The sequence below is a fragment of the Felis catus genome, chromosome B4 (assembly GCF_018350175.1).
Source record: "Felis catus isolate Fca126 chromosome B4, F.catus_Fca126_mat1.0, whole genome shotgun sequence".
NCBI lineage: Eukaryota > Metazoa > Chordata > Mammalia > Carnivora > Felidae > Felis > Felis catus.
Window position 1 is genome coordinate 138,774,314 of NC_058374.1, and position 23,758 is coordinate 138,798,071.

A 23,758-nucleotide genomic window follows, 5' to 3' on the forward strand; every position below is an offset into this window, starting at 1 on the left:
GCTCAGGAAAGATCACACAGCCAGAGAGATGCGAGGCCGGGTGATTACAGAGGCCACTGTCACCCAGGGCCTTGGCACGTCTGCATCAGCCTTGGTGGCCTGAACAGGCCTCTGGGTTCTTCCCAGAGGCAGGAAGGGCAGAGTCTGGAGCGTGACCCATGCAGCCCCTGGTCCAGCCCTTTGTGTCTGCTCTGCGTCCCCCTGGAGCTGCAGGACCCCTTGCCTTCTGGCAGAGAGCCGAGGAGGTGCTGGAGGTGTGTGGGGGCCCCCGTCCGAGAAGGTGGCGCTCCTGGGGCTGGGGCGCCGTGGTTCTGTGTGTGTGTGTGGCCTAGGCGGGGGGTTGCCGCCCGTATGCCTGGTCGGTGGGTGTCTGCGGGCTGCTCCTCCTGAGGGGCCTGGGGTGGGGGTGGGGTGCGGCTTGGCAGGGGGAGAGGAGGGAAGAAACCCAGGGCTTAGAACCAAGTGCGGGCCAGGTGCACAGGAGAGAGGCCATGGCCGGGCAGGGATGGGCCTGAGAGGTTGGCAGGGAGAGCCCACGGGGTCTGTCCCAGCACAGCCGAGGATCCAGGGTCTCGTTTAGAGAAGCATCTGGAGAAGGCAGGGGCCCCAGAACGGACAGGCCCCGAGGCAGGTCACTGCGTCCTCCCTCTTCGCAGCGTGTGACTGTGGAGTCCCTCTTTGTCCTACGTGCTCTGATCCCAGACCTAAAACACGTTAACCTTACTGCTGTGCCAGAAAGTGGACTGTGAGTTTACCAACTCTCACCAAATCTGAGTGCGGCCTATGCTGCCAGAGTCGTTGCTGGTGTCCCAGCTTACACACCCCAGAAAGGTCTGTGTCCTGTCCCTACTCCCCGCCCGCCCCCCCCGGCTCTCTACAGTTAGCTGTGGCCACAGAGGGACAGAGGAACTGTCAGGTGGCATTGGCACATTGGGACCTTGCCCATAAGTGCAGGCCCCACCGGGGGGGCAGGGACCATATCCCTCATCCAAGAGCCCCCACCACTTGGCTGAGGGCATTTCGGCATGCTTGAGGAGGTGATGCCTGCCCCCCTGAGTACCCCCCCACCCCCACCCCCAGGACCCTTGACCTGGGGCGTGAGGCCACCTCCCCGTCCTCCTGCCAGCAGACTTAGTTGACAGATGAGCTTCCTTTTAAGTTAGGCAAGAGTGTATTTTCTCAATAGTTGGCTGCCTAATTGTGTGATTGCTGGGTGAGTTGCCGGCCCTGAGTCGTAGCAAGAAAGGTCAGCCGTGGCCTCGCTTAGAGCCAACAGGGTCATTCACAGCCGGGTTCACGTTCTCTCCGGGATCTTTTTACCATTCCGATTGGGAACCACGTCGGTTACACCTGCAGGAGCCCCGAATTCAGAGCGGGATTTCCATCTTGAGCGTCACTGACTCGTGTGCCTTCCGTCTGTGGGGACCAGCCTGTGGCCCATTCCCCTGCGCGTAGAGGCTGGCCCTGCTGCGTCCCAAACATGCTGGGGATAAAAAGAGCCTGTTATGACCCATTTATAAAGTATTTCAGAATCACCTACATGAATATTCTGTCCTAAATTCTGTGTAATTAGGAGAGAGAAACCCTACTCCGTGATTATTTTCGAGCATCAGAATAACCTAGATGAGAAATCTCTCCATGTCGGTTTTCTCAAAAGAAGCCATTTTAACAAAAAACATAATAGGAGTTGATTTTATCTACACTGTTGTCTCAAAGGCTTGGAAGTAGCGTGTCTCCTTAAGGAACCCGCAAGCCTTGCTGACGGTTATGTGGTTTGCAGGGCCTTTCACTTGCCAGCAGCGAAAGGTAACCTTCCGGAAGCGTTTACAGAACCCTCGTTCGTGAGTCCTGGCTGGTGAGCCATGGCCGGCTTCCCGCCTGCCCAGCTTCCCCCCCACCCCCCTCAAACCTCAGCTGAAGTCAGAAGCTGAACAGGCCCTTCTGGCTGTGAGGTGCTGGGGTGGGTGAGGTTGGATGAGGAGGGGAATTTGCCGCTCTTGTCCATTTACGGAATGTTCCTTGAGCGCCTCTCATGGGGGGCTCCCCTGCCGCTTGCAGAAGGCAGCTCGGGGGCCGCGTGGAGCACCCTTTGCTGGGGAGGCAGGTGTGGGGCTGAGTTTCTGGGGTAGCGTGTATGGGGCCGGGGGAGACCTTTAGGAAGGGAGACTTGTGGGCCGGATCTTCTTCTCTTTTCGGGGCCCCAGGCTCACAGACCTGGAGGAATCCTGGCCCTTGGAGCCGCCCGCAGCAGTCACGCAGGACCCCCTTGTCTGTTCACTCGGTTATTTCCAACGTGAGAGGTGCCCTCGAGCTCGCCAGCAAAGCAGGAGCGGGGACGGACCTTGATGATAACCCCCGAGTAACAAGGTTCTCCCAGCGGGAGATCAGCTCCCGGGTTGCCCGTTTCCTGGGGGAGGCCTTTCTTGGGCCCGCACCACACTGTCTTGTGTCGGTAGGGCCAGACATCTGCCCGGGGGCGTCCCTCCTCCCTGACCCTCTTCTTGTGGCTGAACCTTGAAGGTAGAAGTGGTCTGGGCAGAGCGGGGGCTGGGGAGGCGGCGCCTGAGGAGCATTTGAGGCCGGGGCTGGGGCAGGTATGAAAGCACACAGGTGTGAGGGACAGGGTGTGCTCAGGACGGGTGGGGCACAGGGGAGAGGCCAGAGGTGGCCAGAGGAGAGCTGGGGTGAGGGAGGTGGGGGAGTGAGGTGCCTCTGGAGGTGGTGGGGTGAGCCCTGCTGACGGCAGGTGTTTCCAGAAGTTTCAGGTGTGGGAACGGCCTGGGATGGGAGAGGGGCCCCTGAGGCTGGGGCCACCCTGCGGTGAAGGGGAAGATCGGAGCTCCGGCGACCCTGGGGGTGTCCTGGGGCCGGGAAGGGGCCCCCATGAGGCGAAGCATTGAGGGATGGGGGTTGTGAGCCCCTCCCTGCGTGTGGCCAGCAGACCAGGCCCAGAAGAACCTGCCCTGCAGCCGAGAGGCGTGACCAGGCTGTTGGCAGGCTCCTGGGAAGTGAGGGGGCAGAGGGGCACCAAGTGGGGAGACCCTGCCTTTGGGCTGAATGCCTCGGGTTTCCAAAACAACCCTGGAGGTGACGTGGGGGGAACTGGCCTTCAGGACAGGGTTTTCTCGTGGTTGCCTTGGAGAGTGGTGCCTCTTCCGAGCTCGGTGTCCTGGGCTGTGAACCTGCCTTTATCAAGGGGTTTCCCTACCCTTGGGACCCTTGTCTTCTAGCCCCGGGGTAGGCTGGCTGTGCCCCTGACACCAGGGTCGTGAAGGTGGTGGGGTCCCCGCGTGGAGGACCTGGAGAGGAAAACAGGCTCCCGTCAGGCAGCTCAGCCCCTGGCCGGGGTTGGCCGCCCTGTGCTGCGTTGACCCCCACCTCCCCCGTACCCACACCCCTGCCCAGACCGCCCCGGCGGCTGCCCCCCTCAAGCCATCAGGAGTCATCGAGGATCCCCTGCACCTTTCGAGGGGCCGAGATTGGAGAGAACCCTCGAGCCGCACGGAGGTGGGGACTGTGGCTAGTGTCCACAGTCAGCGGGCGAGCCGGCCCCTCCAGCTCTCCTGTCCTTACATCTGGCGCTCCTTCTCCCTCTGTCCCCATGGTGGGCTCTCCCAAGGAGCTGGAAAGGACCGAGCCCGGTCCGGGCCTCGCAGTGGGTCGGCATGAGCCTGCGGTCCTGCAGAGAGAGGGCCCGGCCACCCCCGTGTTCTCCTTGCTTGGAATGCGGACCCAGTGCAGCAGGTGGATGCACTTTATCCAGAGGCAGTTGGTGGAGGCTGTGGAATGCTTGTGCGCAGGTGCAGCCCTCCGGGGGGGGAGGTCAGGGGTCACGTACCTGCAGGTCCCCCCCCCCCCCCCCCCCCCCCGCTTCTTCCTGAACCGTCTGGGGGGACGTGGAGCGGGGACCCAGGCTGGGAGTCTGACCGGTTAAGTGGCCCGGTCGAGCCCGGGGCTCTCAGTTTCTGTCGGTGTGAGTGTGCTGGGGATGAGTGACCCTGGCCGGCCTCTCCGGCAGGGTCAGCTGTGTCACAGCAGAGGGACTCTGACCGCCTTCTGTGTGGGTGGAGCCGGGCCGAGCGGTGAGTGAGGTGGGGGCTGCCGGCGGCCCTTCTCTTCCCGGTGAACCAGTTGACCGGATCTTGTTTCCTTTTGCGACCTGGGGGTCGGGCCCGAGCAGGCGGCCTTCCGTTGCTCCCTTGAGCCTTTCCCACTGTCCCCGAGGTCTCGAGGCTGCGGGATCGTGTCAGCTGCTGTCCCCGGGCAGGATGGGAAACCACCCTCCTGGGCTGTGCCAACCCGTCAGTCCGGATCGGCCAGGTCTCCGAGGAGCCTGCCGCTCTCGGTGAGGCCTGCCCTCCCCTGGGAATCCACCGCCAGACCTTTGGACCCTGGTCGGGACGGGGGCTCTCCGTCGGGATCGCGGAGCTTGGTGCCGGAAGCTGGACCGGGGCGGCCCCGTGGCTGTGCCACGTGGGCACGGGCGGCGCGGGTCCTGGCGGAAGGGCCTTCGCGGAGCCAGGCTGTGGCGGGAGCCCCACGGCGGGTGGGGACGAGGTGATGCGGTGAGCGGGGCCTCCCCTGGACCTGAGTGGCGTCTCTCGCGTTTGCTGCGACCTGCCCGCAGCGTCGTAACGAGGACGGAAACCAGTGCGGTGCAGGTTCCTGTTTGAGGGCAAGTTTGCGTGGAATGTGGGCTTCTGCCTGTTCTCTGCTCGCATGGGCTGCCTCTCGGGTGCGAAGGCGGCCTGTTCCGATCAGCTGCGTTTTTCTGGTTCAGGGTTTGGCAGTAGACCCTTCTTCTGGGTCGAACTTTGGCGAGAATTCTAGCCAGAAGTTGGGGTGTCTTCTGCTCCGGTAAGCCGAGGCCAGGGCTGTGGCCGTGGAGGGGCCGGAGGGGTCCTCTCGCTCCTCAGCTGTTGCTGCCCGGGGATTCCAGTCATGGAAGGTGCCGGACATCCTCTGGGCCTCATCCTGACGGGACCCTTTAAGTGGCTCCCCCCCCCCCCCCGACCTCAAGAGATGAAATGCTGGTTACTGGTCTGATTTGCAGGTGCCGGATTCTGGCTGCCCGAGGAGGCCCGGGTCGCTGGGGTCTGGTCGGCCGAGCGGTGGGGCCCCCCTGGGGTAGGAGCCCCTGTGGTCCGATGGGGACGTGAGGGAGTGGTGCATCTGTGACTTCCTCTGAGGGCAGGTGAAGCTGATGTGGGACAGAGGAGCTGCAGGGCACAGGCCCTTATCAGCTGTGCCGGAACTGAAGGGAAGCAGGGTGGGGGGGGAGGGGGCACAGGGGTGAGTGGGGGAAGGTGAGCGCCACAGGGTGGGCCTGGTGGGTGGGCCAGGGTTCCGGCGCCTGCTGTGCTGCCCCCAGAGCCCCGAGGAGGCAGGGCCATCAGGCAGGAGGGGGGTCTCCGGGAGGGGGCTGTCACAGAGGGAGTGTGGGGACAAAGCCGACCGAGATGTGGGGTCCGGGGTAGGGACGGCACGAGATTTGGGGAGAAGCCCCCGCACAGGACACGTAGGCGTTTGGAAGCTGTGTCCACAGATGGGGGCTGGACATTCGTGCTCGGGAGCGCCCTGGACCCGGTGGCGGGGCCTGGGTGTTAGTGGTCGCGTTACTGATTCTGGAGCCTGGGGATGCGATGGCTTTTCAGACTTTGAGCCGTTTTCCTCACCGTTGTGCTTTCGGATATTGGTTCCCCCCCACCGCCACCTCCCGTGTTCTCTGTGGAAGGAGACGAGAGCATTGCCTCAGATCAGCTCCATCTGGCGTCACGGCCACGCGGCCGCGGGTCCTGTCCCGTTTGTTGGAGCTGAAGCAAATGCACGGTTGAGGTTTTAATGCCCTTTGCAGAAAAGTGACCTTGGAAGCCTTTTCCCAGGAGGGGCCCCCCTTCAGGAGCGATGCAGGAGGACCCCGGGCCCCTCTTGCTCCCAGTGCTGCCTTCTCCCTGTAGATCGAGCGCAAAGCCCATCTTAACCTGAAAGGCACCTGGGAACGTTCGCCGTTTACAGAAGCAGTTTGTGGAAGGGCCCTGCGGACGGGCAGGCCCTGCGGTGCTGGCATCATTTCTTCTCGAGTGGCCGTGAAATGGACTGTTCCACGTCTGGTTTCTCAGGGTGGGTGATGCCGCGGTCTCTGGAGAGCGCCCGCCAGCTTGTGAACGGTGCCCGCAGGTGTCCCCCAGATGCTGCCACCTCCTCCTGGTCTCTCAGTGGCGGGACCTTAGGTCACCGTCAAGGGGGACAGAAGGTGTCCCCCACGTGCAGCATCCCAGGCTTGCCTTGTCCGCCCAGCAGGGCGGGGTCCGCCGCAGCCTCGTTTCTGCACGGGGGCACCTTTGCCGCCCGGGTCCTCGGCTGGGGAGCGTGGGGCTGGTGGCCTGGTGCGCTCAGGCCGGTATGTCTGGTCCCCTTCTGTTCGTTTCCCTCCCGGCCACCCGTCCCTTCTGCTTTACCTGCGTTCGATTCCTTCCCCCAGGAAGGCAGCGCCTGTGTGCTCCTGGGACCAAAAGGGCTCTGATTTGCCTGCTGAGTTGCAGTCTGTGGGTGGAGGGGGGTCGGGAGACGGGCTGCTGGGCTCCGAGAACCGCAGAGGCCGTGCGTGCCGGGCTTCAGAGGCAGAGTGGGTGTGCACAAGGCAGGGGTGCAAGGCGGTGTACGTGTGCACGTTCACTCAGGTGTGTGAGCCCAGGTGTCCCAGGGCCCGTGTGCCTGGACCGAGAGACACCTGTGGATGAGGACTTCGGGGAGGGCTTCCTGGAGCAGGAGGCGTCTGTGGCCCCTGAAAGTCGCACAGCACCCAGAGGCAGGGAGGGTGTTTGTGAGCAGATGGGGTGGGTAAGAGGACGTGTGCGTGGGGACTCCTCTGGCCTGAACCCCAAGGGGGAGGGCAGAGGTGGAGAGAAGGGGCGAGGTGTAGCTGCTGGCCTGGCCGGGAACGGGGGCGCCGCCCCTCCCTTGCTGCATGGCTCTGGGCCAAGTCTTCCCTGTAAGGTGAGGGTGCCACTCTTGCACGCGCGGTGACACAGAGCAGGCGGCGCTCAGGCCCCGTCCCCCCTCCCCCGCCTCCCGTCTGTCACCCGCCCTTCAGCCACAGAGCCTGCCGCTTCCCCGCCGCCAGGCCTGCGGCCCAGCCTGCTGCACGCCTGGGGCCCACTCTGGTCATGCCTGCGGACACAGCTCCCTACCGGGACCCAGCTGCCACCCCTCGAGGCCTGGACTGGGGTCGGGGGGAACCGTGGACCGACCAGCCCGCCCCTGCGCCCCTTCTCCAGGGTCACTGGGTAGGCTGGTGGCTCTCAGACCCTGGTCTCCGAACCCTTTGTAGTCTTCGGTTACGAGGTCACCAGAAGGCCCCGATATGCATGGGTACGAGCGGGGCGCTGCGGGGGGGGGCTCAGTCAGCTGGGCGCCCGACTCTTGATTTCGGTTCAGGTCATGATCCCAGGGTCGTGGGATCGAGCCCCAAGTCAGGCTCTGTGCTGAGTGTGGAGCCTGCTTGGGATTCTCTGTCCCCTCTGCCTCTACGCCTTCTCTCTCTCTCAAAAGAAAAAAAAAAAGTAAAACTAAGAAATCTAAAGGTATTAATTTATCAGAAACTGCCAACTATAAACCCATTCCGTGTTTACGTAAATAGCGTATTCTTATTAAAAAAAAATCACCGTGTCCCCCCCCCCCCAAAAAGGAAAACTGTGGGGGCACTGGCAGCTCATGTGTCACATGTCCCTTTTGCCATGTCGTCTCTCCGTGGGCCGCCTGAGGGCGAGTGTGGAAAAGCAAGTGTGGCCTTATTTTTGACCTCATGGGTCCCCCCAAAAGAGGTTCCTGAGCCATGCTCCGAGAACTGCTTGTTTGGCTTTGGGAGAGATTTCCCTGAAGTGGTGAATGAAGGTTCTTGTTCCCGTTTTTTTCTGTTTTATTTAAAGTCCTTCCTTTATTTAAAACAATTTTAGGGGCGCCTGGGTGGCGCAGTCGGTTAAGCGTTCGACTTCAGCCAGGTCACGATCTCGCGGTCTGTGAGTTTGAGCCCCGCGTCAGGCTCTGGGCTGACGGCTCAGAGCCTGGAGCCTGTTTCCGATTCTGTGTCTCCCTCTCTCTCTGCCCCTCCCCCGTTCATGCTCTGTCTCTCTCTGTCCCCCAAATAAAGGTTGAAAAAAAAAATTAAAAAAAAAATAAAATAAAACAATTTTAAAATGTCCTTTGCTGTGGAATAGCCAACACCTTCAGGATCCAAAAGGGGTTGAAGCTGAGGATGAGTCTCCAGTGCCTCCTGCCTCCTCCCCTCTCCCTCCCCTCCCCCCACTCCCCCCTCCCCCCTCCCTTCTGCTTCCTTTCCCCTCCTCCCCTCCCCCTTCCTCCCTCCCCCTCCTCCTTTTCCCTCCTCCTTATCCCCTTTCCCCTTCTTCTCTGTCCCTTTTTCCCCTCCTCCCTCCTACCATCCCCACCCTCTCCACCCCTCTCCCTTCCCCCCTCCCCCTTCCCCCCTCCCCCTTCCCCCCTCCCCCCTTTACTCCAGTGCTGGATGGTGGATGGCTTGCACGCACTGGGCTGATAGCAGTCAGCCCAGGCTGGGAGGTCTCCCGCAGGATTTGAAGGGTCCTCCTCCTTGCTCAGGCCGTGGGGGCTCCCTTGTGTGGCTGTCCCCTGTGAGTGGACCTGAGGGTGCATCCAGCCTCGTTTCACTGTCACAAAAACGATGTGGCAACGAAATGACCTTGCCTCTACATCATTTTGCAAGTATGAGTAGGAGACTTTCCCGTAAGGATAGTGGATGTTGCAAAATTGCCCTGGGTGCCCCCCACTGAGTAGGGGCCCCTGCTTCCTTGTTCCCACGCCCACCCGCTGCATGTTTGCTGGTCTGTTAGGGAAAAGGGTTTCTCAGGGTTGCTCATGGAACTTTAACTTGTGTTTCTCTCTTTATAAGTGGAGATTAATCATCTTTCCATAGGTCAGAGGACTGTTTGCCTTTTCCGTGAGCTCTCTGCGTCTTTGGCCCATTTTTCTGCTGGGCTGTTTATCAGTCTTAGACAAATTAATCCTCTGTCGTATGTGTTGCAAATATTTTCTCCTAGATTATCATTTGTTTGACTACTTAGGTTTTTGCCTTGAAGGTTGTTTTTTAACATAATCTGTGTTCTTCCGGTGATTCACATCTTGCTTGGAAAGGCCCCGTCCAGTCCCGAGGTCCTGGACCCTCCTGCCCCCCACCCTCGCCCACCCCCCCACCTCTACACGGATGCCGCCCTTGTTTTCCGTGCACATCTTTGGTCCATTTGAGTGTATTTGGGGAAGGTATGAGGTGTGGCTTCAACATTATCTCCTTCCACACAGCCGCCCGGATATCCCCACGTCCTTTGTTGGATAGCGTGTCCCTTCCCCCTGATGTCAGATGCTACTTGGATCCCACTGGAGGCTGGGACATTGTAGAACGGCTGTAGCTCTAGCATGTTCCATCATGTGGTGGAACTGGTCACCTTCATTACTCCTGCTTTCCAGAATTTTCTGGGTTATTCTGGGTTTGTCTGTTTTTCCTTATGAACCTTAGCCTTAGCTCATTTTGCTTCCTCTGAAGTCTTTTTGTAATATTTTTAGGGGAATCACATTAGATTTATAGGTTATTTTAGAGAGCTTTGCTCATGCTGTCTCTCCTTGTGTGTTTATCTATAACCACAATGAAGTATACATAATACGATAAGTGTGATATACTACATGCAAGGTGATAAAACACATACAACGTAAAATGTACCATTTTGACCATTTCTGAGCGTGCAGTTTGGTGGCATTCGGTACATTCAGTGTTGAGCGACCAACACACCATCATGTCCAGGACGTTTTCATCTTCCCAAACCAAAGCCCTGTCCCCATGAAACGCGAACTCTCCGTTCCCGTCCTCTGCCCCGGGGGCCTTCACCTACCTTCTGTAGCTATGGATGTGACTCTTACAGGGACCATAGGAGCAGAATTGTGCCGAATTAGTCCTTTTGTGCCTGGCTTCCTTCACTGAGCACAGCGTCCTCAAGGTCCATCCGGGTCGTAGCCCATGTCAGCCAGCACCCCATCGCGTGTATGAGGGATACTGCTCTGTGCGTGTAAACCACAGAGTGTGTGTCCGCTGTCCGGATCCCGCCGAGCCCCGGTGTGGGTACTTCGGGTGCATACCCAGAAGCAGGACCTCCGGGTCCTATGGTCATCCTGTGTTTGTCTTCTCAGGACCCGCTGCTGTTTTTCGTGGCCTCCAGGGTGTGGTTTGCACTCCCTGGCCTCGGTGTTTGCTTGGGAATCTGGTAAATGGACAACTCTGAGCCTGGCTGCCCTGAGGCCCCAGGCAGGTCCGTGAGCCATCACCCTGCACCCCAGGGCACCTTGTGCCCTGCCTTCCATCTTCCCCTGTCATGGCTGTGAGTCCCTCTCAGCTGCGTCCCCCTCTGTGTAGAAGGGGTCGCCGCAGTCACAAACAGCCGATACTCACAAAGTCCTTAGTGCGGGCCTGGCCCAGAGACAGGCGTGCGGGAGCCGGGGTCCAGCCTCCCGGAGGCTGGCACGTGGGATTGGGTTGGGAGGGTGGTGTGGGAAGGGGTCAAGTCCATGGGCCCAGTGCAGTGTGCTTCTCAGTGCGGCTGCTGCGGGTGGCAAGGCTCCCGGGTGCTCCCTGTGCCCTGAGTCCTCTCAGGCCAGGCTGCCCTCCCTACCCAGGACGGTCCCCACCTGGCCTCAACATGCTCCCCGTCTGTGCTCTCTTTCCCTGGGGTGCCTTCCTCTGCAGCTCAGAACGGCCTGCCCTGGCCGGTGGGGCCTGTGCCCCGCCTGCCCGGCTCCTCCGTTCTGTGGTTAGGAAGTTCCTGCGCGGTGGGCATGCCTCCTCTGCATTCCTGCATCTGGTACATAGTAGGTGCTCATTAAACACCGGCCGAGCGCCTGCTCATTGCCGTCCCTCCGAGTATCTGGCGTGTGGCTCTGCCCCGCGATGCAGCTGCAGGGTGACAGTGTGCACGTCAGGACCCGGGCCGCGTGCCGGACCTGCTGCGCGGCCGTGTCTTTGCCCTGCGGAGCCCCCCTGCCGCCTGGCAGCGGGGACACTCGGAGACCCAACCGTCCGTCCATTGGCCACACGGCGCTGGGCAGTTACCTGGGCGCGCGGCGCAAAGACAACTCTGAGGATTCGGGTGTTTTGTGGGTTTTCTGATGTTTTCTTTACGTGGCCGCGGCGTGAGTGCCAGCCCGCACGTCTGCGCCAGGCCTGCCCCGGGCAGAGCTGTGAGCCTTTCTGGGCTGGCTGAGCAGGAAACGCGGGTTCCACCTTCTCGCTGTGTGTTGTCAGACACCGGAAAACCTTTTGGGGCATGGGGTGCTTGACACCTCACGTAACTGTCCGGGGCCTGGTCTGCAGGGGAGGGGTCTGGCTTGGGGGAGCCGAGATCAAACAAGAGAAACAAAGCTGCCTCTGGACAGGTGCCTTTTTCGCCTGAGGGCTGTTTACCTTGGTGCTGGATTTGCCTGAGGACTAGGAAGTTCTTTAAAATGCACCTCACCCACCTGGAAGCAGGTGACACCAGGTGATGGCCAGGTGACAGCCCTGTTAGGTCTCCTGCTCTGGGGAGGGGACAGTGAGGGACGGTGGTTGGAGAGCCTTCGTGTAGGGAGGGGACAGTGCACAGTCAGAAGCGTGGACTGGATGTTGTGGGCGGGAGCCGGGGCCCGGGGCTGGCTCCTGGAGTTTTCACTGTGCTCTCTGTCACTGCGGAGCAAGGGACACTGCCCTGAGACCCAGGGGGCGGCCTTCCGGGGTGGTCAGTGCTTTTGGCTGGTGGCCGCTCGCAGCTGGCTGTCCTTCCAGCCAGCCCTGCTGCCTCAGGAGGGATATGGGGGACTGGGGAGAAGCCCCCGGCACCCGACCCAGGTGCACGGAGACGTGTCGGTTTCCCTCACCAAGATCCTTCTAGATCTCATCTAGAGACTGCCCAGGCTGCCCCAGTGTCGCCATGGATGGCCCCTCGCCCCTCACCTCTTTCCTTAAGAAGACTGGATGGTGATGGGGACACACACCAGTCAGTGTGTGATGCTCAGGAAATGGGACCCCAGTGCTTAGGGAGGGCCCGGGCGCCCCGCTACTGGGCCAGTAAGTACCGTGACCGTTTCGAGAGTTTTTGGTCTGCTGGGCACTTATCGCCGTAGGACAAGGGACGCTAGGGCATGGCCCGTGGCCAAACCTGGCCCGCTGGCCTGCAGCCACACCCATCCGGTGGCACGGCGGAGTTGGGCGGAGTTGAGAAGTTCTGACAGGCCACGCAGCCCGCCGAGCCCCAGACATTTCCTACCTGGCCCCTTACAGAACGGGATTGCCCGCCCCACGCGTGTCGCCTGTAGTATTTCAGTGGTGAAACGCAGTTGGAGAACAGCCCGTTTGCAAACAGCTGCGAGCCACGCCCCTTTCTGCTTTCAGGAACTTGGGCCAGGGCCATGGCAGGAAGTCATGACTGGTGCCCGGAATCTGGAAGGTGGTTCCTACCGGCAGCCTCACTGGCTGGGTCTTCCCAGGTCCTGGTTGCTAAGGACAGTGGAGGGAATTGAAATAAATCTGTGTGCATTTTTAATAGCTCATTCTGTTGGCTTACACGACACAGAGGTTTTTGTCTACCTGCTCCTAAACCTTAGGTTTTTTTGCTGGCTTTGTTTTGTTTAAATAAACATCTGTGTGGCCACTCAGCCAGGCTCCCCACTCGGTCTCCTAGGCAGAGGGGCCTGTGGGCTGTCCTGCAGTAAGGGATGCATTAATAGAGGTATGTGCCAGCGAGAGCTGGATAGCTGGGCCCATCTGGGGTTAGGGCAAGCTCAGGCTCTCGAGTCCAGTTGTGGGGGGCCGGGGGCTGGTCGCGGCATCCAGTGAGGTTGGTTCCTGTTTCTGATGTGCCACTTCCCTCTCATCCTGTTTCCCCGGCCTCAGTCTCTCCTTCTGTCAGTTGGTTTAACAATAGAACTATTGTTTCAGCATTGTGACCGGGAACTATGACACCTGGGATACGGGAGCTTGTCATTCTTGCCTGAGATTTGGGGCCCCGCACAGATTTTGGGGTGCACAGGAGGCCTGGGGCTCGTCCTTCCCTGTGTCGGTGCCCTGTGAACATTCCACGGGAGGCGTTCTGACCCCCTGCTTGGGGCTGTCCGGGTCCTCTGCTGTGTGCACCTGGGCTGAGGCCCAAATGCCTGGAGATGGGCCCCCGGATGGGCCTGGCTCACACCTGTCTCTTCCTGCTACTCTAAAGCCCAGGGAGGGCAGGTCTTGACCTGAGTGGCCCTGCCTCTGTGCACCTCACCCCCGATCCTTGGGGCTGGTCCCCAGCGGGGTCAGAGGGCGGGGGTCAGAGGGCGGGGGTCTGCTCTGTGCAGGGCAGGTGGCAGGGCTGAGCCTTGGTGATGGAGTGCTGGCGGGGCGGGGGGCTGCCGCGCCCTCTCTCGATCGGCCGCCTGCTGTTCCCCGGGGCCGGGTCGGAACCCTTGCTGGAGTCTCGGGCACTGTGGCCCTGGCTTCCCACCGCGGGCGGTCTCTGCTCACCCACCGCCTGCCCCTTCCTCTCCTGCCTGTCGGGGGTGGGGGCGTGGAAGCCGCTGCTGACTGGGGGGTCTCGGGTGTCCTGGAGCCTCTTACCCTCATCTTCCAAGTGGGGACGTCACCGCAGCGCCCCGAAGGCGAAGTGACAGTGGTGCACGTGGAGGTGGACGGAGGTGCGGGGCTAGTGACGTCTGCTCAGTGTGTTTCTGGCGGGTGGGACCTGGGGCTTTCCCGGGGTCGCTTCCGCCTGCCGGGCACGACTGAGCGCGATGCCGGCAGTGCTCTGAGAAGGGAGTTCGTTCGCGCCCTTCACAGTCAGGAGCCGGGCACCGGCAGAGGCGGGGTGACCCACCCGTGGGCACGCTGCCGTGGCCGGTGGTGTTCTCCCTGCCTGGATGGTGAGGAGAGACAGCTCGGGTCCGAGCTCAGCACGGAGCCCGCTCCCGGTGGGTTCTCCACGCATGGGGCACGTAGGACAGTTGGGACCAATTCGGACGGGCGCGTGCCCCCTCACTGTGCCCCCGCACGAGTGTGCTATGGGATGCACGAGCAGGGGTGACGTCGCTGGGGCCGGGAGCCGCGCGGCTAGGCGGGCAGGTGGCGCGGAGCCAGAGGAGGGAAGAGTGAGGTGGTCACTTGGTGGTGGCTCAGACAGCAGGAATGTCCCTGGCAGGGTCCCAGGGGCCCCGGGGAGGTCTTGGCATCTGGTCGTTGGTGACCCGAGGGGGGCTGGGATGGCGGGGGTGGTGAGTGGGGTGTGGCCCGCCCCACGTGCCTCGGTGGGGTGTGCTTTGGGGCTCCCCTCCCCTCTGCCCTGTGAGTGTGCTGTCTGGGTCCCGCTTTCCAGGACTGTCTTGGGTCCCTTCAACCCTCTTGGGCTGGAAGTTTTTGCATTTTGACCTCGGCTCCCGATTTTCGCCTCCATCGCTGGGCCCTGCTGGGGAAGAAGGGTAAGTGGGAGTGCTGAGTTCCATGATGTTTACTGAGCCCCGATCTCGTGTGGCCTCGTGTTTACTGAGCCCCGATCTCGTGTGGCCTCGTGTTTACTGAGCCCCGATCTCGTGTGGCCTCGTGTTTACTGAGCCCCGATCTCGTGTGGCCTCGTGTTTACTGAGCCCCGATCTCGTGTGGCCTCGTGTTTACTGAGCCCCGATCTCGTGTGGCCTCGTGTTTACTGAGTCCCGATCTTGTGTGGCCTCAACAGCTTGAGGCAGAAGGAGCAGGACAGGGCACTGGAGCAGCTCTTGGCAGCTCGCTGGCACCCTGTTACCTTTGTCACGTTGGGGGGACTTGGGGAGCTCACGTAAACGTACAGTTGGATACGTTGACAAAGGTATTCAGTGCTTGAAACCCCTCCTATCTGAATTACATCACTACTTTAAAAAAACGTGTATTTGTTTTGGGTGGGGAGGGGCAGAGAATGAGGGAGAGAGAATCTCGAGCAGGCTCTGTGCCGACACATTGCAGAGCCCGACGCGGGGCTGGATCTCAGGGACCCTGGGATCGTGACCTGAGCTGAGATCAAGAGTCAGACGCTCAACCGACTGAGCCGCCCGGGCATCCCCACGTCACTGCTTTCACTACCGGGTGTGATCCCGGGGTGGCGTGTGTCTGTCGTGTCTGGGTGGTGGAGATGCTGTGTGCCAGAGGCCGCGGCTTCTACCCCCGCCCTGCACTCAGGCCTGCGTGTCACTTTGGTGGCTTGGAAACGGCCACGGCGGAAGCAGCCACACCACAGAAACGGGCACCTGCTACGAGTGTAGGCTTAACGAAGCGACGGAGAAAACGTGGGGTGAACGTGTGACGGGCATAGCCGCCCACCGTGAATGGCACACAGAGGTCGAGGAAGTCTTCCTCTTCGAGAGAACTGTCCTCCCCGTCAGCAGGGAGCACCCTCGCCCCGTCGCAGATGAACAAGTGAGGCTCTGAGGCGCCATCCGTCCGCACCTTCGTCTTGTTAACGCAAACAGAATCGCCAGCCGTCGTCCCTGTGGGAGCCGTACTTGTGCCGAGGGTGGGGGTCGAGGGAAGATCCGGGGGAGCGTCGATGAGCACCACTGGCCACGCGGCTTTCCGGCGAGAGAGCCGCGGGTTTTGCCGTTGCTCGTGAGCGTGAGCCGCTCAGCCTCGTATCCGTTTACTTCCTCGTAGTCGCCTGAGCTTCGTCTCCACGCGCGGGTCCCCGGGGCCACTCCCTGCGCAGTCCTGCGCCATCCACGCCGTGGTGTGACCCCAGGTCGCGGAAAAGGGTGTGGCAGCGCCCATCGGGCCCTCCCGGCGCTCCCGCTGTCCCGCGCCGCCCCCCCCCCCCCCGGGTGATCGTCAGGGTCGCCGAGCTGGCAGGACGTGGGCCTCGTCGGTCGTCCACGGGCTCGATGCACACCATGGCTTCGGCCTGACCTTTGTGGGAACGGACGGTCCCGGAAGACGCCCGCCAAGGAAGACGTTCAGGCCTCCCTTCCCCCCACCTTGTGGAAACACCCAGGTTGTTGAAGCCTTGGCGTTGCGTTTTCGACAGGCGTTCACGGATTAGGGGCCGTAAGCTCGGCAGGGCCTCGGCTGGGCTCCTGGGCAGAGTCCGAGGACGGCCCTTTGCTCTGTGGGCTCTGTGGGGGGACAGCTCCTCGCAGCTGTGGCCGGGGGGCCTGGAGCCGGCGAAAGGCCCCGGATTTCCTGGCGCTCAGAGCCCCGTCGGCGCGGCCCCATCATTCCTTCATTTGCCGGATGAGCGTGTGTGACCCTGGCACATGCCAGCCCTGCCGAGGCCAACCCGCTGACCCGCTGTCTGCGGCTGGCGTGTCCCCTGGAGGGCGGTGGCTGCCACTGCCCTTGGGGGGACCGCGTGCTGACAGTGTGCGGCTGGGGACACAGATCCCAAACAACGGAGCTAGCTGGGCGTTCCAGGACCCCAAACCAGATGGGGTGATGGCTCTTACTTGGAGAAAAAGGCACTGGGATGGGAGACACCCCTAAGCCAGAAGGGCCCAGCAGTAGGAGCAAATGTGGCGGCAGAGGACCCCCAAGGGCTGGGCCGGGGAGGCCCCGGGAGGGCCCCCGGCGGGATGCCACGGGCTCTGGTTTCCTGCCACGTGGAGCGGGGTCTCAGCGGGGGAGGAGGGAGGGGTCGGGGTGGAGAGGCACACAGGTGTGTGGCCCAGTTTGGAGGTGGGGGGCCGTGCTGGCTGCAGGTGGCCGTGGGGTGATCCCAAGGTTGGGGGCTCCTTCCAGGTCGTGGCTGGAGCAGCTGGTGGACGTAGACAGCGTCCAGCGGGAGGCGGCTCCGTGCTGTGCCGGGCAGAGCTGAGCTACCAGCGAGGTGCCCCGTTGACAAGCCAGAGCAGAGCTCCCAGGGAGGCCGGCGGGTGCCGGGTTGGGGCAGGACGCCTGGGTATTGACCCCAGGAGCGTTTGGGGTCTCACCGACCATGCCCAGCCTGGCAGGACCGAGGTGTTCGTCGGGGGTGAGGGATGTGGCTCCCAGACAAGCCTTGAGTTTGGGGAAACCCGGGGGTCATGGGTGTGAGCCAACATCGTGAGCCTGGCACGGGGTTGGGGGCAGCGTCCGTGGTCCTGCGTGCCTTGTGGGTTTCAGGCCTCGGACTCCTCCCCGGAGGGCCTGGCACAGGGCCCCGCAGGGCCGGGCAGGAGTGGTGTGGGTGCCGGGTTCTGGGGGCGAGGCTTTGGGATGCTGACTGGGACCCACCTGAGGCCGCACCTCCTCCCTGGCCCTCCTGTTCCCCCTGCAAAGCCTCGGGGTCCACAGCGGCCGCCCCAGGCCGCTCCGCCCGAGGAGTCTGGGGCCGTGTTCCCAGAGGATGGAGACGTGGCAGAGGGCCAGGCGGTCTCTGGGACTGGCTTGCGGGGAGGCGCCCAGTTCTCCACGTCTGGGGCTCCCCAGGAATGGGCTTGGGACGGGCCTGCATCCTGTGGGAAAGTGGACACCGTTCATCCCTGGATCGGCCGGAGAGCCGCCAGGTAACCCGGGAGACGAAGCCAGGCCGGGGAGCGGTGCGCACTGCGTGTCGAGGCGGGATGGCGGGGACGCGGCCGGGGCCGGAGACCCGGACCCACCGTTTAAAAAACCTTGGCTGGGAAGGGAAATAAAGTCCTTTGTGGTTTCCAAGTCCAGTTTCCCTAGACACTGCCGCCTTTGTGTGTCCAGAAGGCATTCATCGGGTTCCCAGAGCAGCGTGCTTTGTGTCTCGGGCCGGCGCGGCCAGACTCAGTCCCCTGTGCGGAGGGCGCGGGGCCTGGTGGGTGCTGCCTTGAGCTGGGCGAGCCCCGCCGCCCTGCGCCACGGCACCAGGTGCCCCGTGCTTGCTCCCGGGGCAGAGGGTTACAGGGTCCTTGCACACCGTCCCGGCTCTGGGCGGGGGTCTGGAGTAGCCACGGCCAGGGTCCTTTCCCGGCGCGCCTGCTTCTGCACGGAGGTACAGAGAGGTGTTCCCTCTGAGGGCTGCGGGGCCGGGGGCAGCAGGTCCCGCTGAGCGCCTGGTCTACCTTGGGAGGGGGCGGGGGCGGGGGGGGGTGGGCTCACAGGAGCTGCCCTGAGCTGCCTGGGGTGGCCTGCGGGTGCCTGTAGAAGGCCGGTTGTGGGGAGGGCGGCGGGAAGGTAGGGTTGGGGAGTGGGGGACTAGCTGGGGGGCTGGGGACACGTGGCCGCAGGCACCCGGAACGCGAGGTGCAGGTAAGATGCGTCGAGAGCGTGCCCGCTCGACTCTGGCTCTGTCCGAGATCCGGCCTCCTGTCTGTGTCTGAGACGATGCTCCATAATGGTTTTCTGTCTACCTCTGAAAGGGGGGGGGGGTGTACCGGCTGGCACGGTGTGTCCTCCCCAAATTCACGTCCACCGGAATTTGTGAACGTGACCTTACGTGGACTAGAGACCTTGCAGGTGTGACTGAGGTGCGGTCAGCCGTCCTGGGGTGGGGTGGGCTACGCTCTGGCCCGGCACAGGGATGCAACTCGGTGGGGTCCCCTCAGAGGCTGGGCCGGCCCCCGCTGGGGTGGCTGGGGAGTCACGGCTTGTGGTCCTGATCTGACAGCAGTGCGGGTGCTTCGTTCTTCGAGGGGCCCAAGGGGTCTGGGGGAGCAGGGCGACGGGGATGGGAGTGGGCCTCTGGGAGCCCCTCTCTCTGATGGGCTGTGTGTTTGCCCCCCCCCCCCGTCACAGGCTGACGAGAGTAGCCAGCAGGAGGAGCCCAGGGTTGGGCTGAGCTGGCGGCTGGAGGGATGTGGCCCTGGCTAGCCCAGCGTGTGGGGCCGGGCCCAGGCGTGCGTTGCGTTCCGATGGTGCCGGGCTGGACACTCGGTGCTTTGTCCCCTGTCCTCGTGTCCCCGCCTCATTAGCTTGCTGGAGCTGAACCGGGAAGGACGGCAGCCCCAGCTTCAGGGGCCATAGAGAGCCCCAGACAGAGAGCCCACCCGGCCAGAGCCGTGCCAGGGGTACAGGAGCAAGCCCGACCGCTTTCCGCTGGGCAGAAGTCAGCCAGGTGTCCCGGCTCGCGAGCCTCCGCACCCCACTGTCCCCCGACGCCGAGGAGTCCGGCCGGTCTTTTTGGAGTGAGAGGGAGTAGGTTTTGCATTGCTGCGTTTCCCGTACCCAGGTTTTTATTTCTGAGCTGAGAAAATGGGGCCCTTGCGTGGCTCAGTCGGTTAAGCGCCCGACCCAACTTCAGCTCAGGTTACCTTCTCACGGTTCATGAGGTCGAGCCCCGCGTTGGGCTGTGCGCTGACAGCGCTGTGCCTGCCTGGGGTTCTCCCTCTTTCTCTCTGCCCCTCCCTTGCTCGCTCGCCCTCTCGCAAAATAAATGGACTTAAAAAAAAGCAATAGGAAAGCATCCTAGGACGTTTGGAGAAGGAGGTTTTACAAACCACCTGTGGGCCCGTAAACCTGACGCAGGGTCCTGTGTCCCCTTTAGTTGTTTTGGACACCTGTTTGCCTTCACGGTGACCGGGATGGCAGTCACAGCTGCCTGTGTCACTCGGGGATGGTGTCCTGTGGGAGTCCCACGTGATGGTCCAGGACTCCTTGCCCTGCCCCGTCTGGGGGCGGGTGGGTAGCGGGCAGGGCTGCTGGGTCACAACTCGATCTGAGGGTGAGACTCTCCCCACGTGTTGGCTTTGCCCTGGAGACGGAGTCACTGGTTCCGAGGGCGTCTTTGTGCACGGATCCCGCTGCCTTCTGCCGCGTGCAGTGGCTTTGGTTTCCTTTTTGGTGAAGTTGGAGGTTTTTGCTCCAGGAGTGGTCGATTTCCTCTTGCCGTGAATTCCTCTGCCCGGGGAATTGGCCCGTCTGTGGACCAGGGTCCTGGAACTTTTGCCCGTTTATTCAAGTGGTCTTAGGACAAGGATAGTAATCGTTCAGTACACCACATTTGCTACACGTATCCCTTGTTTCACTGCATTTTTATTTAATTTCTTTAATGTTTTATTTACTTTTGAGAGAGAGAGGAAGAGTGTGAGTGGGGTAGGGTAGAGAGAGAGGGAGACACAGGATCCGAAGCAGGCTCCTGGCTCTGAGCCGTCAGCACAGAGCCCGACGTGGGGCTCGAACCCACAAACTGTGAGATCATGACCTGAGCCGAAGTCGGACGCTTAACCGACTGAGGCTCCCAGGCGCCCTCCCACTGCATTGTTTTTAGCAAGTGGAAATTTAGTTTTGTCCAGTTGATTATCAGACTCTTTTACTCTGTGATTACTTTTGTCATTTCTATTACACAGACTGTTACCTCCACTCTAGGGACTTGGTCGGCACGAAGTTCTCTTTTCTTCAGGTGTGTGTGTGTGTGTGTGTGTGTGTGTGTGTGTGTGTGTGTGTGTGTTTGTGTTTTCCTTCATTCACCCATTTCATCCATCTGGCGCTCACGACAGCTGGTTGTCCAGGTGGCCGCCCCCCCCCCACCCCTCCAGAGGAGCAGTGCTGCCCCTCCCCCATGGCCCCCATCGCCCTTTCTGGGCTCCCCTGGGTCCCTGGGGGCCCTGGGCATTGTGTGTCCTGTGGCTTTTGCCCCTAGGGCCACACGGGGCCACGTTGTAGTGTCCCAGGCAGGCTGGAAGGAGCCCCTGCAGCCCCTCCCCCCCACATGACTCCGCTGTTCTCGAGGACCAGAGCAAGGTCTGGTCCATTTCGGCTGGGGCCTTGTGGGCCCCACTGCTGGCATCCCCTGCTCAGGGCAGGAAAGCTTGCCGAGGGGGCAGAGGGCCCCTGGCGGTGGGGGGCTGTGATCGAAGGGCCCTTTGACAGCCCTGCACCTGCTCCATCCCAAACGGTCCCAAACAGGAAGCGCCTCTCCCCGCGTTGCGGTTCTCCGTGAGATTTCCCCAGTGGGACAGCCCGGGCCGAGTTGACGGGTCCCATGCTGCTCAGCCCCCTCCCTGCCCGCCTTGCCTGGGGGTGCTGGCCTGTTTTCTGGGGCCGGCGGCAGGCTCCCGGGGTGCATCATCTGGAGCCCCCGGAGCTCTCTGGTCTGGAGCTCCTGGAACTCTCTGGTCTTACTGCTCTCACTCCCGTCTCAGAGGCGGAGCTGGGGCCTAGAAAGGCGGTAAGCAGCAGAGCAGGCTGCAGCAGTCTTGTCCAGGCCCCCACCCTCGCAGGGACCCAAGGCCTCACGGCCCAGGAGCTGTGCGATTGGGACTCGGTGGGGTTTGTGGCCTCTGCTGTAGGCTTTGGAGCGAGGTCGGCTGGACGTGCAGATGAGCTATTGGCTCTGTCCCTGGGGGTCCTGGTGGGGCGCCTTGCCTTTCCTGGCCGCGGCACAGAGATGTGGGGCACCCCACGACATGTCCGTCCCCGGGTGAGCACGTGGGTCTGAACTTACACATGTCATCCCTCGGTGTGATCCCCCAGGTCAGGTCTTTGCTGCCGTCATTCCCGGCTGGAGGAGCCTGGCGGGCAGTCTGTGGGCTGGGGCCGTGCTGGGGAGGCAGGCGGGCGAGTGTGGGGCTCCTGACCAGCCCTTGTGTGTGGGACAACCTCTCTGAGCAAGAATGAGCCGCCTCTGGAAGCCGAGCAAGGGCTGCCCAGGCGAGCGGGAGGTGCTTTAGGGAGACAGAGCAGCCCGGGTGGTGACCTGGACGAGGGGACCAGGCCCAGTCGGGGGACACAAAGCTGGGGCCCCACTGGATTCAGAAGGGAGCCACTGAGACGCCCTAATGCCGAGCATTCTAGCGGTTTTTGGGTGTCTGCTTCTGTCTGGGCAGCGTGTGGAGCCACAGCTCTGACCGCGTCCTTGATGGTTGGCTGGTTAGGAGGGCTTCTGATGAGACCCAGGGTCTCTGGCCTCCCATGCACCAGGCTGGCCGTCTTTATGGCTGGAAAGGTCCTGCTGACAGACTTGGCTTCCTCCTGTCTTGTGGGGTACATGGGGGGGGGTGACGTCGGTGGGGGGCAGTGGTAGGAGCTTGGCCAGCTGAGTGGGGGTGATGGAGGGACCCAGGCTGGTGGGTGCAAGGTGGGAGCCGGTGGGTCCCGAGCGTTCCTTGAAAAGCCAGACAGACCGCTCCTTGAGGACGGGGCTTGGCCACGGGACCGAGGTGTGTGCGGGAGAACCGTGTGTTCAGGCTGGTGGGCGTGCCACGTGGGCAGGTGGCCGGCAGGCGAGTGACCGAGCCTCCCCCCTTCTCTTGCAGGGACCCCGACCGTCATGTTAAGGTAAAGCAGAGAGGCTCAGTGCTGAACATGCTAAGGAGGCTGGACAAAATCAGGTTCAGAGGTCACAAGAGAGATGACTTCCTCGATCTAGCAGAGTCTCCAAATGCCTCGGACACTGAATGCGGAGATGAAGTTCCCCTGAGAATACCTCGGACCTCGCCCCGGGACAGTGAGGAGCTGAGGGACCCTGTGAGTATGCTGTGCGGGCCTCCTGGCAGCGGGAACGTCCCCTGCTCTGCTTGGCCTCGTCCCCGTGTCCGGAAGTGTAGGCCTGGGGGCCATCCCCCGACCTCAGGTGGCCAAGCAGAGCGTGCACTCGGCAGCCCCGTCCTGCCCGGGCTGGCCTCCCCTCTGTCCTCGTCTTGTCCCGGAACGGCCCTCGGTGCCCGGGGTTCATACCCCCCCCCACTGATTGAGGATCAGACAGCCTGCCTTCACCACGGGTCTGTCCAGCAGCTGGATTTCTTTTCTTTCCTCACTGGTTTTCTGGGTGGCTGGCCGACTTCTGGTGCGGAAGTGAGGCAGAGACCCCAGCCTGACGTTCCCGACCCTCGGCAGCTGGCCGAGCCCAGGCTGGGTCCTCATCGTCCCCTGTGGGCCCGTCAGCAGGGTGCCCTTTAGTGGGGCAGCTAGACAGTGTGGCTACGGTGGGAACTAGGCCTGAGTGGGCCCTGCCTTCTGGAAGCTTGTGTGTCTTCGGGGGCTGGGGCGGGCTCCCTGGCCAGGTGTGATCGCGGGGCTCGCCGTCGCGGGCACCGCTGCCTGAGGCCTCCCCGTCGCCGGGGAAGACACCCAGAGCCATCCTGCCCGGCATGGGGGACCATATTGGAGGCCTGCTGGTTTCTCCTCTGAGCGCCCGAGCTAGTTTCCTTTCCAGGGGTGGGCTGTGAGTGCTCGTCCTCCCTGGCTCCTTCTATTATTAATGCCTCAGACCAGAACGGGGACTACGAGTCCGCTCCTGGCGGGACTGAATAATTCACTCGGAGCCGGGCTGCCTGATCAGGTGGGCCGGGCGCTGCGGAGCCGGGAGGGGAGCCTGCCGGGGTGTGGGCCGTGGTCCCCCAGCTGCTCCTCCAGCCGCAGGGTCCCTTGTTGCCTTGTCTCCTGGTACACGTGATGCAGAGCGCCACGGGCTTGTCTTGCAAGGAAGGCGGTGTGTCCCCCGTTCTGGCCCGTGCCCCCCGGGCGCCGGGAGCCACGGCTGTGACGGTGGTCTTTGGGTCGAGTGTGCCGGGGGCACTTCGGGAGCATGAGTCCCCACGCGCGGGTCTGAGCTCACCCTGGGGTGTGACAGGGATCCTGCAGAGCACTCTTCTGGCTCCGTGGTCCGTCCGTCTGTCCATCCTGCTGGGGCTTAGCGGCAGCCACCTTGCCCTGGGTGCTGTCTGCAGAGAGACCCGGATTCACCCTAGAGCACGGCCCCTGCGTGGGGGTGGTGGCCGATGGTGTGGAGGGTCTCGGGGCCCAGCCGTGCCCGTGCCCTGCTTTGAGGTCACGTCTGAGGGTGCGGGGAGGTCTGAGGGGTGGCAGGCACAGGGGCTGTGTGAACAGACAGCC

General features: G+C 62.4%; 1 protein-coding gene across 4 annotated transcripts in view; it reads left to right on the forward strand.

The window, feature by feature from the left end:
• The window catches only part of GRAMD4 (GRAM domain containing 4), a 75,086-nt gene that overhangs the window by 12,440 nt on the left and 38,888 nt on the right, over positions 1-23,758 (forward strand). For 3 of the 4 annotated variants that reach the window (XM_023257634.2, XM_045062526.1, XM_045062525.1), the window contains exon 2: positions 22,180-22,390. In XM_023257634.2, the coding sequence (XP_023113402.2) occupies positions 22,180-22,390 (211 nt within the window). Of the gene's footprint in view, positions 1-23; positions 255-22,179; positions 22,391-23,758 lie in introns of those variants that run through there. The other variant, XM_045062527.1, reaches the window with a different exon arrangement.